The following is a 19,854-nucleotide window of genomic DNA, read 5'->3' as shown; positions in this document are numbered from 1 at the left end:
TAGGTGAAATGGGGGTAAGAGAGCGAAAGAGCCGCGCGCAGCCTCCGCCGCAAAATGAACGGGAATGGCAATGAAACGGGACAATCAGCTGATGCGGCCATCGCTCTTTGTTTTGCTTTTGGGCAGCATGGCCGCGAATATGGTGAGAGTGAGAGAGAGTGAGAGGTTGGCGGCGTCGCCTGCTGAGGCAGCGGCAGCGACTTTGGCGGCGACTGAGGCAGCAGCGGAGGCCAAAAAGGATTTCCGAACTTGTCGCCTGCGTTCAGTTTGTAACGGTATTCCACGCGCCACGGACGCCCGAGTAGCGAAGCGTCGCGCTCCCAAAGATCCGTACCCGTACACCAGTACGTATACGTAATGCTCTCCGCACAGAACGCGCTATTTCCGAACCAAAAGCAGCATATGCCTTTGGCGCCCCCTTTCCCCTGTCTTGTGTGTGCTTCTGGTTATATCTGTCACCGCGAGAATTTTGTGTGTGGCTTCATTTAATGCCTTTTGCCGCCTTCTATATGACACATACACATTTGTATATATGCATGCATGTATATACATATCTTATTGTCATCGCTGTTTATCTCCCTTTTGGACCGACCACTTTTCTGTGTTTGTTTACGCTCACGCCTTCGCGTTACGGCCACTTGAGCCGCCCAAGCGGAATGGTCGCATCCTTAGTGCCGACAGAACTTTTCAACTTAATGTCTTTTTTATTCGCGCTCTTCAAGTTAGTGCGTGTCGGTTTGCTAAATTACTAACAAATTTCGTGCATTAAATCGGATCAGCAAAAAAACTAAAAATCGACCGGCGCGTCCAAACACTCGAAAGTATACTCACACATGTAGATATGTACATATATGCGAAAGAACATGCATTTCCATACGTTTCATACACACATGTACAAATAGTACAGCTATCAAGTGTACACCGAAAACAAAAGCTGCGTTTAAGACATTAAAATAAGGCAAAATCCGCTGAAAGGAGAGTTTGTATTCCTTTGAGGCTATTTGTCCAGTTATACTACGATACTTTTGGTTATAGGCTAAAAATTAATTGTCACCATGATTACCATGATTATTTTCAGAGAATAATAGTGTCGATTTTGTCCGTCTAAAATATATTTAGCATTTTTAAACTTCTGTTGGCAACGAGGTCTGGTTGAAAAATACCACAAAGTGAAATCGAAAGGCGACGACAGCTAGCAAGCAAAGAAATAAGACAAGAAGCCAATTAATAATATATAAACGATTCCATTACAATCCAGATGTGTTTGCCATATGAATTAGTTATGATATTTTGTGTTTCACTTGAGAAAGTGCAATATTTGCCTAGTCCACTTATCCATTTGCTGTTCGTATGTTTATTACGTATACGACAAGTATTCTGCTAAAATCCAAGTATATGTTATATTTTCTCCCCATTTGGAGGTGGCAAAGTTTTTTGAAATTGAGGACACACAAGTGCAGTGTTTTTTAAAACAAACAAGAAAAAGCAATAACAAAAGACTCAGCAGCGCAAACTAGGGGAAAATGTAAATTAAAAGCACTGGGCTACTCAAAGGTGATGAAATTTCTGAGAAAAACTTTTAGTGTCTAAGAACGTTGCGTGACTCTGCACCGGCAAAGCAATTTATTGAAACTATAGCAACAGAAAGCTTTTAACAATTAGTCCGTTTTTGGTGAGAGACTAAATTAAAATGACTTTTCATAATTACACTATTTGCGTTTTATATCTGCAAGATAAATTCTAATTCGATTTTTACGTCCAATTTGTATGGCAATTAAAAGAAGGAATCCGTAAACCCAACATAACTTGAACGCAATTTGTTATGATACAAAAATAACCCCAAAACATGAAGGTGCTCATAAAAACCAACGCACGGACACGTATGAATTGAATGGGGGATTGACTCCGAGCTGGAATTTATTAGGTCCTTTACCTTGTGCCCGCTTTCTTGTACCACATTCATAATTTGGGCAACCGGCCCACTCGGATTTGGGCCAATTGATGGCGGACGGCCGGAGGATTAGCAACCGCCCACCTCCTAAAAGGTTGTAAAAGTGCCTGAATGGGAATGAGTTTTATGTGCCTCACAGGCAACAAATCTCGATGACGTTTGGCATTTGATTCGGGCTTTTTTCTTTTCGCTCTTTGTTTCCTTTTGGACTTACTTGCTTATATTCGTGATTTCGTTTATTTTTCCCACAGTTCGGTTGAGTTTCTTTTTATTTTTTCGCACGAATTCCCGGCGGCTTCTTTTTGGGAGCTAACACGCCAGCAGCCCCAAAAATTCTCACCACTTCCGATTAAATTTTTTTTGTTATGGCTTTTCCGTTTCCGTGTCCCCAGTTTTCCACGGTCACCAAAAAACTCGTAAAGAGCAGCTCCTTGGAGTTCTTGTTTCTGGTGTTTTCTCATCACGAAATGCCAATTTAGAGTCATTTAAATTGGGTAGAAAGTTGCGGTAGGATTCTCCCCAAAGTCCACAATGGCTCGAATTAAGTCGAGTGTGCGAAAGTTTCGTTGCCAGTCGACGGAAATCGGACTAAAACCAAAAAGCAATTAATTTAAGGCTATTAACCAAGATGCTTTGGGAATAACATACTTAAGTACAGATAAATTGGGAAAGAATTAAAAATGTTGAAAACGGAAATTTAAGCTTTACAAGTTATAGAAAATGATTTGTGTACTACCACGATTTATTGTAGTTATTATTTATTACTTTAGATACGTCTGTATTTTATTATTTAATGAAATGCTGAGGTTATAGAGCTGTTTAAAAAATATATATGTTAGTGTAGTTCATTTAAAATATTATAATTTTCCTAATCAAGCAAGTTTTAAAATTTGAGGCACACCTTAAAAACCACGTGTGCTTAGTCTTTTTAATTAAACCCTTAATTGACTTTTAAGCCAATATGAAAGGCTTAGGACTAAAGGAACTTTGACAAATACTTTCAATCCAATTACTTCCATCAAACCTAAAAGCATATGGTTTAATGGGTGTTAAGGGAACATCGGGAGGAACTTAAACCAATCCCTCTTGATGAGTAACCGTCGTTAAATGCGTTTACCCAAACAAGATAAGAATTTTAAAACTCTTAACGAAAATCGATTAAATTAAGAAGTTTAGCTCCCAGCCCCTAGGAAGCCAAGGTGCCGTCATTTTCACGCCTGATTTGTTAACCAAAACGACGGCATCAGGTCGGTATTCGGATACATTTCCATGGCAATTAAGCCGCTGAGTTGGCTCACAGTTGTAGCACTGCACTGGGGGAAAAGGGGAAAAGCTCTAGACTTGCTGTTCCTCAAAAACATCTGCACCTACTAGCACGAAATCCATAAACGTTTCGCAGCTCAACCCAGTTTTACAGCTCTTGAAATATTACATTTTCCTGAAATCATTTTCAAATTGCTTGGTCATCGAGTAGAAAGGAATATAAAATCTTTATTTCAGAACCTCACTCCACGATTGCCTCATAAACGATGCATTATTTAATATTTAAAATATACTCTTTCTCAAAGTCTCAAACCAATTTTTGGTTTTATGGCAAATTCTATAGGGCGCGTTTTTGGGCGCCTTTTTCGAGTGTGCTTGGGGTGAATAAATCATGTTTCTCACAGCTGGCTAGGAATTTTGGTCCATATGGCTGTAGGTGTTGCCGCCCAACGCTCAATCTGCGTTAATTCCCAATTTGGTTTATAAATAAAGGAACAAATCGGTCCTTAACGATGACGAGCATCAGCACCAGCATCCGAGCTGACATCATTCCAAAGTCGTTAAAACTGCCGCCTGTTAATGGGCATCCCCAAAGGAGAATTCGGGTAGTAAAACTGCAAAATTGAACGCAACACCTTTATGGGCAGCGCGTGAAGCGCCAATAGATCCTTGCAGGTCCTTCGGATCTCTACCTGTTACCGTATACTACTACGTGCTCTCTTACAAATTGACTAGCGCAACTTAATTAAAAGCGTAGGCAAACTTAATTACCTGTCGAAGAATTTGAGTGAATAAATTTCATGACTGACCTTGTAAGTGCCGAGTCCCTGTAATTGCTCAACATTTTGTTGCGAAAAGTATGAAATCAAATTAGCAACACACTGCGAAATTGGCACTAATGCAAACCGCTTTTAATGCTTTTATAGAACGAAACATAATGCAGTTTTCGGTCATATTTGCTGGCTATAAAATAATTTGGGAGCTTATAAAATCAATAAAAAATGTTGAAACTGACAGTTAATTAAAACTGTACTGACTTAAGTGCGTTCCAAACAACAATGAATTTAATATAATCGTTTTGGAAAAAAAAAAAAAATTAAACGCAATGCAGTCGCGGTAGAATGAAAAAGTGTATGAATGTTGAGGTATTTTTTGTTCAACTTAATTGATAATTAAATACACGCATAAGACGTACATATACTTAAAATAATAACAAAATAAACATTCACATTCCCTATTGGGAAAACAAAGGCCAATCGAAATGGCTTATCTTTCGGCTCCAGTGTTTTGGGTTTCACCTCTCAAATTTTGGATATCAAACAAATGACTGTTTGCCCGGACATTTAGGCAGCCACCGACTCCGACTTGAAACATTATCTTCAGTAAATACTAACTTAATTGCTGTCGGGCTCCCATGAGCGATGTTTGCGGAACTGAACCGAAATGCGGGTAAATTTGCTGATTGTCCCACAGGCTGACGTGCAATTTATCGTAATTGAGTCGGGGCAACAATCATTTTTTGATCGCCCCACACACACGCACACACTTTCAGAAAATGCTGGAAAGTGGGCGTTGGGTGGTGGGTGGTGTCGGGAAAAGCTCGATGACTTGGCAGGACCCATTACGCCCAGTGTCCGTTTCCTGCTCTTTGCCATGGGATTAATGGACAAATAACGCATTCACGTCTGTAAATGTGCTGGCGGATAATCTCATTATCTTGGAGTCTTGACCCAACACATCCGGACTTCGACTGGCCGAACGGAAGGCGGAAATTGGCCACTAGGCTGCGGTAATTGAAATAAATAGAGTTGGCCTTTGGCTCTAAATGTGGGCTACGAATCGATCAACTTGACCTAAAACCTTTTTCGTCACTGCCAACTGCATTAATTGGGTTATATCTGCTGCTTCTGGGGCCAAAATGAATGTTTTTGTACAGGATAAAGGAAGATAATTCTATTTCAAAGTTGCCAATCCTGGTCCCAGTATTATTTCCACTGAAAGTTTAAATTTTAATACAGAAAGTTTAAATTTGAATGCAGAAAAAATACAAAATTTGTAATGCGTTTAATGTAAATGAAGTTTACATCATAAATGTGCTATACATTCTCACAAACATTTGGCTTAAATGGTTAAATTTATTGTTAAATTGAATTTAAAATTTCCACACTGTAATCGGGTTCCCAATTAAGGGCTTTTGAAATCACGGAAGATACCAAATAGGCATAATTGAATACCTTCCCATAGAATTCCCATTGAATTTTCATAGGAATATGTTTGCCAAGTTTGTTACCGAATTTGTATACAAATGGGACTAATGGAAATGAGGATAATTTTCTTAAGAGTTTTGAGCCAATTTATGTCAACTTTTTCCAGCCCATAACCAAAGTGTATTTATTGTTTCTGGTCTTGTGCTTCACATCCCAGCCACATCCAAAACAAGAGAGAACGCTATAGTCGAGTTCCCCGACTATCTGATACCCGTTACTCAGTTAGTGGAAGGGAGAAGGAGAGTCTTAAACACAGTTTTTGGCGGTTTGTGGGCGTTAGAGTGGGCGTGGCAAAAAGTTTTTTGGCAAATCGATAGAAATTTACAAGACCAATACAAAAATGAAAAAATTTCAAAACATTTTTCAAAAGTGTGGGCGTGGCAGTTTTGGGCGGTTTGTGGGCGTTAGAGTGGGCGTGGCAACATGAATCGACAAACTTGCGCTGCGTCTATGTCTCTGGAGTCTGTACGCTTAATCTCAACTTTCTAGCTTTTGTAGTTCCTGAGATCACAGCGTTCATACGGACGGACAGACAGACAGACGGACAGACGGACAGACGGACAGACAGACGGACGGACAGACGGACATGGCCCAATCGACTCGGCTATTGATCCTGATCAAGAATATATATACTTTATATGGTCGGAAACCCTTCCTTCTGCCTGTTACATACTTTTCAACGAATCTAGTATACCCTTTTACTCTACGAGTAACGGGTATAAAAAGTGATTTATTACGTTGGCGGTTGCCGCATTAAATTTATAAGTTACACCAAGTGACCGAATATCCTTAAAGAATTTAAGCCATTTAAGCTGTGAGTCATTTTCAATTTAGGCAAATTTCGTTTCGATAAAAGCCTCGGGGCTGCCTTTCCCGCTACATTTACATTTTCTCAGTTTTTCCTAACGAAATTTTCTCGCGGAAAGTGCCATTGGGACAAAGTGCAAAAAGCACAGCCACAGTATTGGTCTTTTTTTTGTATTTCATTCGAAAAGCATTTCACCTGGCGAAAGGTGAGGAGCCAATTTCCCTGTCGGTTGTTGGCAGTTAAGTGTTCTCAATCTTCGAGTACAAAATGTTGTTATTGAAATTTGCATGGGCATTACAGTTCAAAGACTTGCTAACTTGGCAACCAATCTACAAGAAATTATTATTCAAGCGATACGCCAAACATTTCCATCTTTAATGGTACATACAAACAAATAAAGTATATATTTATTAAATATATATATATATTCATATAAGAGATTTACCTTCCAGACCATATATAAAATAAATAAATATATTTAAAAATGAAAACTCTGTGGGACTATAATTGGTTCAGCTCGTCCCTTTTCAAAAATCTAGGCCCTAAAATAAAATACATTTTTATCAAAAATGGCATTCCATGATAGCATTCAATGTACCGAAACATAGTACTTTCAACGAAGACTCACCGGAAAATATGGGTTAGTGCGGGTAAGGTGGCAAATGAAAAGTAGCCGTTCTGGTAAACATAGTAAATTCCCGGCCATGGCATATATGCTATAGCTTTTGGCACAATGCTTCGCGATTAATCAATACCGCCTTTCACGGTGCCTTTATATTTAGGACTCCGCAGCGAGCGGATGGCTTTCTGGTCCTTGAGCGGCTACAGGTTAGCATTTTAATTTCACACCCGGTGGATCTGGTGTTGGTGTGTTGGGGCTGTCTGCGAGTGTGGCAGTCTGTGTGGCTTTATGGCTCAATTGGTGAAAATTGGTTTGTTTGTCTGCAGCCACTCAAGAGAACTCTCGCTTCACAGGAGCTGTCAGCCACAAAGGACAAAGGACCTCCGGCCACAACCCTTCTCGTAGCCTTACCACACCCTACTATATAGTGGTCGCGTATCGGTTGAACGGTTCCACACAGCCACCCACTGCCCCGCAACCCGCAAAATGGATACATGAATGCTGGACACGGGTGGCGATTTGTCCTGGCCAGATAAGCCATCCTTCGCCTGCAGCAGTCCATTGATTCCGTGCACAACATCGGTTCTGTCTACATATGCTTATGTGGCTCTTACTAGTAACCACCTATGCATGCATTACCATTCTTCCACTCGCCCTGGGCGATTTAATTTGCATATTGTTATGCTGTTATGGGATATCCATTTGGGCTGTGCTATGAAACAATAAAGCATAGGATTTTAGGGAAGACCTACAAAATCTAAACAGTGTTCTCTGCTATTCTTCGGTCGCTTAAACTATATATTTTCATTAAATTGCAATATTTGCACTTAACATACATAAAGGACGGAATGTGTTGGAATCCCTGAGTTCCTAATTGCTCTCTGTAATTAACCATGGATCGCATGTCAAATTGTAGCCTAAACGCACACATGTCCACCGCAATGTCAATACTTAAGGGCCCAAACAAACAATAATAATAATAATAACAATAATATGGGTTAAGTAAGCTGTAGTGTCTGTGCAGAGTTTTTGCTGCTATGAATAAGACGAAGTCTTAGCCTAATGATAACGACGACAATATTTAAATCACTTTTAACGCATTTTTCTTTACCATTTATTTGCAGTCAAGACGTGGATTTGCACAATTGAAATATGAGGAACGCAATCAGCAGCAGTGAAATGAATAAATTACGCGAAAATAAAATCAATTTGCATTAGGGGAACTGGAAACGTGTGACTAGTGACTAGTGACTAGCCGTCAGACAACTTGGACCCCTGAAGACCCCAGAAGACCCCTCGAGAACCCGAGGCCCTCCATACCACATTTGCCATCTCTCATTCACCAGCTGACAGCCATCTGAAGGACGAACAAGGCGCTGGCCCATGAGCTGCCGGGCGGGCAAATTATATTACCTTGTCAGGCGAGTGACATAAGACGGACCTCTTGGCTCCACACCCGCACCCGCACCCACGCCCACGCCCAATACGCCCATGTGTGAATCCCAGTGAGGTAGCAAGTGGGCAAGAAAGGAGCTGGAGGAGGAAGAGGAGGTACTGGGGTCACGTCTTGGGTTACCAAATCGCCGCAATGCTACGCAGCTGCGTGTGCCTGCGCACCGACGATGACGGGAAGCGGCGCAGCTCCTCCGTGGAAGACGCCTCCTCGTGCCGCTCGTCGGAAATAGAGCGCGTGGGCGCCAGCATGCAGACACTGGGCCCCAATGGACAGCCGCAGTCATCCGCCGCGCAGACGAGCACCAGGGCCTCCAGTCTGCTGCAGCTCTTCCAGCGGCGAGGTTGGTGCAAGCACTTCCGCAAGCCGCTCCGGGGCATGAGCGCCTCCCGGGCCGAAAAGAGTAAGTACCATCTAATCTTGGCCAGCCGGATGGGCAACCCTGGGAGTATGGTAGGGGCTAAAAGATCCTTTGGGTACGGGATAACTATGGGTCATCCAACCTAAAGATCCTTGTACTGCCTTTTGGATTTTATAGTAATCAAGTTTGTTTAAGTCCTTTTCCGTAATTTAATTATTTATTTATAAAAGTTATTCATTTCCTTGGTCTCATCACAAATTACATTTAAGCTTACAATTATTTTGGACCTTCGTTGATCTAAGCCTTTTAAATCTAAGCCTTTTTTCGCTCTGTGTACCTACAATCTTCATTCGCAAGTTTCAGTTAATGGGGATTTGTGCAAAACGGACAATAAAACATACGATTGCTACCAGCCTAATCCAGTTACAATGGTAAAAACTGCCATGGGTAAATACCCCTTGCGTTTAGTACCCTTTACACAAATGAGACGTGGAATAATATTCGGAGAGATATTCTCCAAGGAACAAAAAATATAAGCTGCCTTGCAGAAATTGTCATCTCTCATCTAGTCTTCAAGGCATCATAGTGTTTGTCAGGACGGCTTTTATACATAAACACAACTCAATCGCCGTGGATTGTCCTAAGTGAAATTTGTAACGCCATCACATGAATAGCATTCTTAAGGTAAAACAAAATTTCAGTTCTACAGAGTTGTATTCAAGAGCTTTATATTCTTTAGCAAATTAAAGATGCACAAGAATCTTGAATAGTTCGCAAATCTTTCTGCATCTCTACATGTATGTGGACACAATGTTGCACAATCTTTCCAATTACCAAGTGACCGGAATACATAATAAGTGGGTTAAGCGCAACTTTATTACCCTGTTTACTATGGAAATACCCTCTACTACTAAGTAAGACTTTTGGGGACCTTGTACTGCAGTTGCATTTGGCCTTTGCCGAGTTTTCGAAACACTTAGCTGCTTTTAAATGGCACAACCACAGGCAGTTGTGTTCCGGCGCTTGCGCTAACTTTTATTTATTGTTCCAATTTGCTATACAAACGGCTCAGGTGGATCTAAGCAGTCTGAAACACGACACAGCCAAGAAAATAACAAACAAAAGAAACCTCATACAGATGCCTTGGCCGGACAGCTGGCTATTAGTGAAAGCACGGCTATAAGCCCATATATATTCCTTATATATGTATACCTTTATAAGCACACGGCAGACTCAGCCAGTCACGCAGCCAGAAATTAACCCGCAAACACGCGGACTTGGACGCAAATTGGAAATGGGAAAGGTCGCCACCAGCCCAGACCACTGCCTCTTTTGGGTAATTGGGGAGCACAGTGGAAAGGAGGGAGGAAGTTCCCGGCAAAATCAGGATATCATGTCATGATCACGACAAACTAATTTTTGAAGACATATCCCAACTGAATACAAACTACTGAATACAACGCAATTGAATACAATCTATATGAAAACGTAGGTAGCAAGGATAGGAAACAGGAAACTGGATTAAATTTAAAACAAAAACCAGTTTTAACTTTTGATTCTAAGTTTTTCTTGCAGAACAAAACAAACAACTGCTTCCCTTTAATTGTTAAATATTTTTTTAAAACAACGTTTCTGTAAGTTTTAGTTAGCCCACAAGAAACTTCAGCTGTATAGGACGAGCTTTCCAATTGTAAAGCTTGGTAGAATGTGTACGCCAATACTGCATTTTGGCCCACTGTGTGGCCGGGAAAAGTTGCAGAAGAACGTTTAGGCCAAAGAAAACGGCATGCAGGTCGTGGGCACTGCGTTCGAAATGAGCAGTTTTAGGTTCCAGTTCCAGTCGGTCGTCTTTTAGTTTCGAGTGTGTACGGACAAGTGTTAAATGTCAGCCAAGGCAGCTCGTGGTCGATAGTCCTGTGTCTGTTTATCTTTCTAGTGTAGTGGCAAATATATATGTATATATATATAAGCTAAATTTGTGGTTGAAAGTTTTAATTCTGCGCAGCCAAATGAGTACTAATTACTCATAATTAAATGCCTTCAAACAAATGGGAAATCAATAACCGCTTAATAGATAAATATATTATATGTTATAAGATTCAATTAAATATGTTGCACGTGAAAACGAATTATTTGCAATTTAAATGTAATATGCACAAAACTCATTTAGTTTAATGGCCCTAATTGAAATCCAGTGATACGTAAATTACAGCAATAATTGCCATAAATATTAATGGACAGTCAAGATATCTGTTTTGATATTAAATATATAGTTCATGGCTTTCAAGTCATTAGTTGTTTTAACTATTAAATTCCACCTTTGTGCTGTGCGAAAATTAAATGAATGGCTTTATATCGACTCCTCTTCTCTAACTTAATATAATATTATTGGTCGGCTTGCAGTTTTCAGCGGAAGTTTTCGAAGCGTTAATTAAGGCCCCGTCTCATGGGTTGTATAAATTTGAAAAAGAATAAAGCGCCACCTACGCCACCAGATCTAGAGACAAGTGTGTAAAGACTTTAAAGCGGCTCCAAAATATAATTATAGCTGCGTAAATGTTAACCAGTTGTTAGCCAAAAAACCCCAACCAGCCCCTCTATCCCCTTGCCACAGTCTTTGACGTTTTCAGCATTGTGTTAATAGCAGACGAATAAATTTGCATCAAAATGGATGAGAACGGCAAGTACTTTGTGGGAGTAATCATTTCGCATCCCCCAGTCACCCAACCTCAAGCTCCAGTCCGATTAAAATTCCGCTGATTAAAATGTGTATTTCGCTAAGTGTACTGTGTGCTGTGAGTAATAAGCGACCGAGGCGAAAATGTCAAATGGGGAAAACTTGGCATCCGAAAAACATATTAAAGCACCAGCTCTATTGGCCATGAAAAGAGTCCTTCGCAATGTTGCATATTACTCACAGCGTCCTTGAAGTTTTAGACCCCATGAGAAGGCTCATTGCTGCTCTCAATTGGAGTCTTAAAGTTTCCCAATACAAATTCTTTGCAGCTATCCGAGCGGCAATCTTCATCCAGAAATGGTATCGCAGGCATCAGGCCCGTCGCGAAATGCAGAGGCGTTGCAACTGGCAGATCTTCCAGAACCTGGAGTACGCCAGCGAACAGGACCAGGCTGAGGTGAGTACGGGGTGCACAGGTGCACATGCAATATAAAAACTTCACGTACAGGAGAAGGTGCCACATAGAGCCTCTTAAGACAGCCATCAAAGAAAATGAACCCTCGACGACGTCAGTCGAGTGCATTTGTAGAGTTTCAAAAGTCGATAGCAATCAACTCAGCCGTGAAACTTTGTCGCAAGTGCATTGTTGACCCACTCAAAGCTAATTTATTTCCATTCCCTCTGTTTGCCCACAGCTATACAAATTCTTCAATGACCTCATCAAGCACATGCCCCAGGCGGCGGGCAGAAAGAACCAGTATCAAGGATCCGCTCATGGTGAGTTTTGCTAATCCCCCTAATAATCGCTAGTATACGGAGCTGACAAGGTGTGAAAGTACTTGAAACCTTCTATTTATTAAACAATATTAAGCACACATGGTTTTTATATGAGAATTACAGAATTATTAATGCTTTGCACTATATTTATATTAAAAATGTTTTATTCACGCATACGGAAATATTTAATGACAACTTCTAATATCTTTTCAGTTTCCGTTTTGGAAGAAAAAGACGATCTCGTCGAAGAGTTTGGGGACATTGTGAATGCCAAAATTGAGTTGCCAATACGAAAAAATCATATCGATCTATTGATTGACGTCTTCCGCAAGAAACGGGTAAGAAGTAAACAAATAAACAAGCACTTTTAATATATATATGAATAATAATATTCAGGGCAACCGATTGCATCCCAAGTATGTGGCTCTGATTCTACGTGAAGCTGCCAAATCGCTAAAGCAGCTGCCCAATATTTCTCCGGTGTCCACGGCGGTTTCCCAGCAAGTTACGGTTTGTGGGGATCTTCATGGAAAATTGGACGATCTTCTTGTGGTGCTGCATAAGGTGGGGATATCTTCCCGTTATTATAATGAATTATTCAAAATAAATCACGCTTTACAGAACGGTCTTCCCTCATCTTCCAATCCCTACGTGTTCAATGGTGACTTTGTGGACAGGGGCAAACGGGGCTTGGAGGTCCTGCTCTTGCTGCTCTCCCTTTATTTGGCTTTTCCCAACACAGTTTTCCTCAACCGGGGAAATCACGAGGACAGTGTCATGAATGCCCGATATGGCTTTATCCGGGAGGTGGAAAGCAAGTACCCTGTAAGTGTCATACAGATGTAAAAGATAATGCATACTTATAAGCACCTTTTTAATGCTTAAAAAACTCTCAGTTTGTAAAAAGTAAGAACAAAATAATTCTTTTTCTCCGCAGCGGAATCACAAGCGAATACTGGCCTTCATCGACGAGGTCTACCGATGGCTTCCCCTGGGCTCCGTTCTCAATAGTAGAGTCTTAATCGTGCATGGAGGTTTTTCGGATAGCACAAGCCTGGATCTAATTAAAAGTATTGACAGGGGCAAGGTAAACATACTTTATGAACTTAGAAATAAAATCCGTCTTATTTTTCTTCCTTTTAAAATTCTCAGTACGTGTCCATCTTGCGACCACCACTTACGGATGGCGAACCACTGGACAAAACCGAGTGGCAGCAGGTATTGCTGGATAAGATAGTTTATTAGAACACACATATCTAGCTCGTGCCATAATGTGTGCTTTCAGATCTTCGACATTATGTGGAGTGACCCGCAGGCCACCATGGGATGTGTTCCGAACACTTTAAGAGGAGCTGGTGTATGGTTTGGACCGGATGTGACTGACAACTTTCTCCAACGACATCGACTCAGCTACGTCATTCGATCCCATGAGTGCAAGCCCAATGGCCATGAGTTTATGCACGACAACAAGGTGGGTTCATTCAAATCAATTACGGGTGTTTTGTTTATTTGTAAGAACAGTTTTTAGTGCTCCCCACTTTATATTTCCCTCTCCACTTTACTTGACTTGTCAGACATGCAATTGCAATTAACGTGCATAGTCAATCAGTCGATAATGAAAATATTGCGGTTGAATAATAATTATTACAAGCGGCCATAAGTGTATTGATTTTTATACCCGATACTCCTAGAGTAAAGGGGTATACTAGATTCGTTGAAAGGTCTGTAACAGCTAGAAGGACCCACATACACTTTTGAAGATATTTAGGGTTTTCTTCGTATTTCACACATTTACAGTTTTCATTTGTGTCGATATGTCAGAATATGTGTGTCTGTGTCCACTAGCTGAGTAAAGGGTATCTAATAGTCGAGGAATTCGACTATAGCGTTCTCTCTTGTTTCTTGTCTGTTAATTTAGACGTGTAACATCTGCCGGTTGAATGAATTGTGCTGTATTTAAATGCTCTTTGATAGGCTAATCAGCCACGCTCTTCTCATATGTCTTCTTGAACCTTCCACAGATAATTACAATATTTTCGGCCTCGAATTACTATGCCATTGGATCCAACAAGGGTGCCTACATCCGTCTGAATAACCAACTGATGCCCCATTTCGTTCAGTACATATCGGCGGCATCGCAAACCAAGCGATTATCCTTCAAACAGCGAATGGGCATTGTGGAGAGTTCGGCTCTCAAGGAGTTGGCGGTGCGGATGCGCGATCACCGGGATGAGCTGGAGGACGAGTTCAGGAAGTATGATCCCAAGGATAGTGGCTATATCTCCATATCGCACTGGTGTAAGGTGATGGAAAATGTCACCAAGTTGGGGCTGCCCTGGAGACTCCTTCGCGATAAGCTGGCCCCAGGAACGGATAGTCAAAAGGTTAATTATAATAGGACATTGGATTTGCTGGACACGGATGTTATTGTAAGTATAGTACTAGAGTACGTAGTACTTGTAAGACACTTACGATGATTATTTGGCATTTATTAACTCAATGGATTTTTTAGCTCGAAGCTGAGGCTGATGGCATGTCAGTAATGGATGCTTTGTATGCCAACAAAGCCAGCTTAGTTGCCATTTTTAATATAATTGATGCGGATAATTCGGGTAAGCATAAACACAAATTCAAGATTCTGAATCTCATAAAGAGTTATATATGTATAATTTCCAGGCGAAATTACCCTAGACGAATTCGAAACTGCTATTGACTTGCTGGTGGCTCATATGCCAGGTGCCTATTCCAAGGCGGAAATGCTGGAGAAATGCAGAATGATGGACCTCAATGGAGATGGCAAAGTGGACCTAAATGAATTCCTGGAAGCGTTCAGGCTGAGTGACTTGCACAGGAAGGAGCAGCAGGACGAAAACATAAGGAGGCGTTCAACTGGCAGACCATCCGTTGCTAAAACAGCCACAGATCCCGTCACTCTCCTGGCAGACAAGATCTCAAAAAACACGCTGGTTGTGGAACACGACATCGATCCCACGGACTGTGAGTCCAAAGTAATCGATCCTAAGAAGTCCTAAAGTCAACTACCGGAAGATCATCAACAAATAAACAAAGTAGCATTATTGTTTTTTGGCAAAGTTCTAGTATCGGACAATTTAATGTACATGAAGCATTTAAGGCTCAGTTGCTTTTTAATCCTCATTTTATACAGTCTATGTAGTGAAAGCAAGTGTTAACATTTTTATAAAGCCAAGTTAAAAAAAAACAAAGATTAAATCGAATTAGATGCAAAAATTAAGAATATTAAGATCTCTGCGAAAGCTAAAATCGACTGCTATAGTCACCTCAATATTTATCAAGTCTACTGGCCATTCCCCTACGCTTTTGATTTAAATAATTTGTAATTATAAAATATCTCATTATCCACTCCACTATAAGCTATGTTGAGACTTTAATAACAGTGGAATTAAACATGTTATAGGCTAAAAAAAATAAGATTAAGACGAAAAAGGTACGTCAAATTTCTACTATTAAAAATCCAGCGCTTTATATAAGAGTACACACAAACAACATAAACGTTGATTGTTTATCTAACCAAAATGTTTAGGCCCAAGGGATCAACAATAAATTTTATATATTATTACGGCTAGTTCTAAAATTTTATAAAATTGACATGTTAACAACCAAAAATAAACTTTTAATAAATAGACACTATCTTCCCTTACTAAAAACGAAGTCTTATCTTTGAATCTATAACGCAATGTTAAATAAAGATTATTATTATATGATCTAATTGCTTAGAATTGATATTTATAATGTATATAAAAATATAGATTTGAATAAACATGAAGTTTAGAATCCACCTTGCGTTTTATAAAGTCTATTGAGAGGATAAAACGTTAAGAAAAGTGTTAAAAGTTATATAAATTGTACCTCACACGGACCATGCTTTTGCACAAGTATTTAACAGCAAATTTTAAAATGCTCGCAATATCCATATCATAATATTCAGTTGGTAGGCCCATTGCGTTCGATGTTATATATAAGAAAAACTAAAGCTAATCGTTAACCATGAAGAAATCAACGCAAAGGTACATTTTTGTATAACAACCAGTTTACTTCCGTTAACTAAAAAAATATACTTTAGGCTAAGTGTTTCTTGTATGTTGGGGAGGGAGGATGCGAGATAAGTAGTTGGGCCCTTACTAACATATAATCAATGTAACCACAAAACCGTAATCGAGTACCTTTACAAAATTAATATTAAAACGCTTCTCAAAGGCACTACAGGACCAAGAAACTTAGCCTATTGTTGGCATTCAAATAAAACTCAAAACTCTAGTCATCAATTAACATTATGCTAATGTACTAAATCTACTATAAGAAGCACCTGTCCCCTATTTGTATTTTTATCCACATTTCATCGATAGACAGAATATTTTCCTGGAACTTTATTAATAAATATGTTGAATAACACATGAAACGAAATATTTCTGGGCTCTGGGGTATATTTATTTTAGTTCATATATTTTTTTAAAATTCTACCACTAATGGATTATCATTTCAAGTCATGAAAAATGATTACTAATCTTATTCAACTGATTCGATTTATAATAGTTGGGTAAACCGTAATATTCACGTAGGCAGCACAAAATAATACATTTTGACAGATTTTCTTCAACTTCGCGGTCTTCAAAAGCAATGCAAAGTTCTGTTATGTATATAAATATATACTTAGTAAGCCTATGGTGTTAATATCAATTTATCAATAAATTACTCAATATCGTATAAAAACTGAATCAAAATTTCATTCCCGTGTTTCTTAAAATCCAAATTGCTCGTTTATGGAGAGGCTTCATTATCCGATTCCCTTAAATCCAAATGCCAAATATCTACCCAATTCGATTTCCAATGTTCTGTACAGCATTCAGAAATTTGATCAAAGTACGCTTGCTTGGCCGACTTGCCAAAGAAAAACGGATGTCTCCATTGGGAAAGCGTGCACTTCGCCATCGGAGGTTCCTTTAGCCGGAATTGAGTCCTTTGTGGTCCAAAATAGAAGACAATGTGTATCCTTAGGTAATGCTAGGGAAGCCAAGAAGAATACCTTCTATCAAATTGTTCAAGCCAGCCAAGATCAGCCTTGCTTTCCACAGAGTTCCAGAATCAAACGTAAAAATAACGACACCAAATTCAAATCGGATTTTAAGGACGACATCATTTACAATGATATATACGACATAGTGAGGTCTCATACTCAGTACAAAAGATTACCTCAACTTGAAAAGCAACCAAAGCAACAAAAGCCATTTTCTGCGAGTCCTCCTGTGGTGGAAGTCTATAAAGTTCGTCCTGTTGCGATTGAAACCAAAGAAGCTAAAGGCAAAACTTGCAAGTCAAGGCCGAAGGCAAATAAGCTTCGAGAAACAACTAATGAGCTTTCGAATTCAAAAAGGACAACGTACCCGTCTAAGCCGAAGTTAACAGAATCTAAGAGTTCAAAGAAAAAGACAAATAAACTTAAAGAAAAACTTATTGAGCCTGCGGACTTAAAAAGGACAAAACATCCGTCTAAGTCAAAGTTAACAGAATTAAAGAATTCGAAGAAAAAGTCAAATATACTTCAAGAACAAACGAATGAGTTTTCGGATTCAAAAAAGAAAAACGCGCATCACTCTAAGCCGAGGTTAACAGCATCAAAGAGTTCAAGGAAACAGTTCTCCATAATCCAAACAAGGGAAAATAAGCAGAAAGCCAATTCAAAATCCAAAAAACACAACACAATCCAACAGTTATGGCCATTACCGGATAGAGGTAGAGATAGAATCCCACAGAGAAGTATAAATAACGAAAAAGTTTCCGAGATTAAGTCAAATTTTTCCACCATCCAGCTTCCAGATCAAGATGGTCAAAAGGTCCAAAGAGACTCCACTGAGGAGCTGGAAAACTTGGAGGAAAAGGTTGAACAGAGACCTGAAAGGACGAGTGATATAAAAAGAAATTCCAAAGAAGAACCTGGCAGGAAAAAAAGAAAGTCCAAAGATAGAAGCATCAAACCATTTAAAGCCGAACAAAATGATACAATATATATTGTTCGAGGAAGAAATTCAAAAGGGAATTCAGTTGTGCCGCTTTTTAATAAGCGCTCTGGGCCGGAGATTTACAGGATCAAAGAAATGCATTTAAATCAGTCTATGAAACACGAAGAAATCTCCGCATTGGAACCGGTAAACACAGATTCTTATTTTCTGGGAAGGACAAGAAAGCGGACGTCCACTTTAGGACACCCTAATAAGAATATCTATACAATTAGAAAAAAATCCCTAATTGATGAGACACCTGATTTCACACCTGCCAATAATATACAGAAAAATATTAAAAAACTGTCAATCGAATCTAATGAGCAGAAAATCAACAGCAGTTTAGACCCAGCAAAAGAAAAAATAGTTTCCAAGTCAAAAAATTATAACGCCTTCAATAGTATCCTAAATGTAAGAAATGGACTCAAAACTGGAAAACCCACAAGTCAGGCAGAAATAATAGCAAAAATGTTATCACCCAGCTCTTCACAATTTCCCATCCAGAAATATAAACCGAAGGATGAATTTGAAGAGATCACTGCTTATAACTCCATCATAACTCCATCTACTAATGATTTAAGAAGTAAAACTAAAACCACTACTAATGTGTCTCAAAGAAAACAAAGATCAAAGTTTATTGGGCATAAATCTGTATCTCGAATGCCAATAAATTCTATTGATACCGAACATGAATCGTCACCAGTTTTTCCTTACGAAGAGCACTCAAATGATATTGAGGATGAGATCTCTTTCAGGAGCGGCAGTATCTACTCAGCGAATCGAAAATCTTGGGATCGCAAAAGCTTTCTAGAAAAGTTAAACTCCAAAACCCCAAAAATCATTCTTGACCCGACATCGCAAGTGTACCAGGAGAGATTGTTAAAAGTTAAGCAATTTCTTAACCGACATAACATGCTCGACAATACGGATATGTCCTCAATCGACATCGAAGGAATCTCTGATTGGGATTTACTGCTGTACCCGTATGCAGAAATATATGAAAACACGACGATCAGCACAGATGTAAAACATCCCAAGGTATCTAAAAAAATTAAGAAAAATTCGAAGCTTATTATAAGACCTCCAGATGATGGGCTTAAAATTGGAGAGCCTGTCACGAGGAACACCGCCTGCATTATATGTAGAAGTATAAGAGGTAATCAAGGTGAAAGGGAAGCGCCTTTCATGGAGAAGATGAGAAGAGAACAAAGGCGTCGGGAACTATTGGCATACCGAGCGAAAATGGAAGAACCCTGCCTTACATCCTTCAACTTTCTGCCCAAGGATCTGAACAATAAAACTGGACCTATTAACATGCACGATCTCAGCAAAAAAGAACTTTACTCTTTGGAAAGTACGACAAAAATTTTCAGCCATGCATGTAATACTAATAGTTTCCCTAAGACGAGTAACTTAACTACTTTGCCTAGGGAAACTAAGTCTATTACTTTTATCAAGAAATGTAAATCTGTTAGTTTTCCCAGGGAGAGTAGTTCTAGTATTTGTTTTTAAAACAACAAAGATTCTTTTAATGCATATCTCTATAATTCATGCGAATTTGGCAAGAAAGTACAATCGTTTTTGACAGATCCGCATGCTTATAAAGCCAGTAAAAATAAATGTTTTTGTTGCCCAAGTCA

The 19,854-nt window shown here is 39.5% G+C and overlaps 2 protein-coding genes across 6 annotated transcripts; both read left to right on the top strand.

The window, feature by feature from the left end:
• The first annotated feature begins 231 nt into the window (after positions 1-231).
• Positions 232-15,865, top strand: LOC6534827 (serine/threonine-protein phosphatase rdgC). Of its 5 annotated transcripts, none has more exons than XM_039374485.2 (13): positions 232-344; positions 8,036-8,767; positions 11,732-11,859; positions 12,098-12,179; positions 12,393-12,517; positions 12,576-12,743; positions 12,801-13,004; positions 13,117-13,266; positions 13,332-13,397; positions 13,465-13,650; positions 14,201-14,608; positions 14,692-14,791; positions 14,856-15,865. In XM_039374485.2, the coding sequence occupies exons 2-13, from the start codon at positions 8,500-8,502 to the stop codon at positions 15,209-15,211; spliced, it is 2,241 nt and encodes a 746-aa protein (XP_039230419.1). In that variant the 5' UTR covers positions 232-344; positions 8,036-8,499; the 3' UTR covers positions 15,212-15,865. The 5 variants fall into 5 exon arrangements, with proteins under 5 accessions (XP_039230419.1, XP_039230420.1, XP_015050852.1 ...); XM_039374486.2 differs by lacking the exon at positions 232-344 and adding an exon at positions 1,416-1,554; XM_015195366.3 differs by lacking the exons at positions 232-344; positions 8,036-8,767 and adding exons at positions 10,551-10,643; positions 11,129-11,232.
• Positions 15,866-16,642: 777 nt separating this feature from the next.
• LOC26535794 lies at positions 16,643-18,106 on the top strand. Its single transcript, XM_015189526.3, has 2 exons — positions 16,643-17,948; positions 18,026-18,106. Exons 1-2 carry the CDS (start codon positions 16,979-16,981, stop codon positions 18,067-18,069), a joined length of 1,014 nt encoding a protein of 337 aa, XP_015045012.2. The 5' UTR covers positions 16,643-16,978; the 3' UTR covers positions 18,070-18,106.
• Positions 18,107-19,854: the final 1,748 nt, after the last annotated feature.

This window comes from Drosophila yakuba, chromosome 3L (genome assembly GCF_016746365.2).
Source record: "Drosophila yakuba strain Tai18E2 chromosome 3L, Prin_Dyak_Tai18E2_2.1, whole genome shotgun sequence".
NCBI classification, from domain to species: Eukaryota; Metazoa; Arthropoda; class Insecta; order Diptera; family Drosophilidae; genus Drosophila; species Drosophila yakuba.
Note: the sequence above shows the minus strand (reverse complement) of the source record. Positions and strands in the feature narration are given on the sequence as shown.

Bases quoted from the DNA above. Each gene is read 5' to 3' on its own strand.
- LOC6534827 (XM_039374485.2), top strand. From the start codon at position 8,500: ATGCTACGCAGCTGCGTGTGCCTGCGCACCGACGATGACGGGAAGCGG. The intron at 12,518-12,575 runs GTAAGAAGTAAA...AATAATATTCAG, and splicing joins ACGTCTTCCGCAAGAAACGG to GGCAACCGATTGCATCCCAA. The intron at 13,005-13,116 runs GTAAGTGTCATA...TTTTCTCCGCAG, and splicing joins AGGTGGAAAGCAAGTACCCT to CGGAATCACAAGCGAATACT.
- LOC26535794 (XM_015189526.3), top strand. From the start codon at position 16,979: ATGGAGAGGCTTCATTATCCGATTCCCTTAAATCCAAATGCCAAATAT. The intron at 17,949-18,025 runs GTAGAGATAGAA...TCCACCATCCAG, and splicing joins ATGGCCATTACCGGATAGAG to CTTCCAGATCAAGATGGTCA.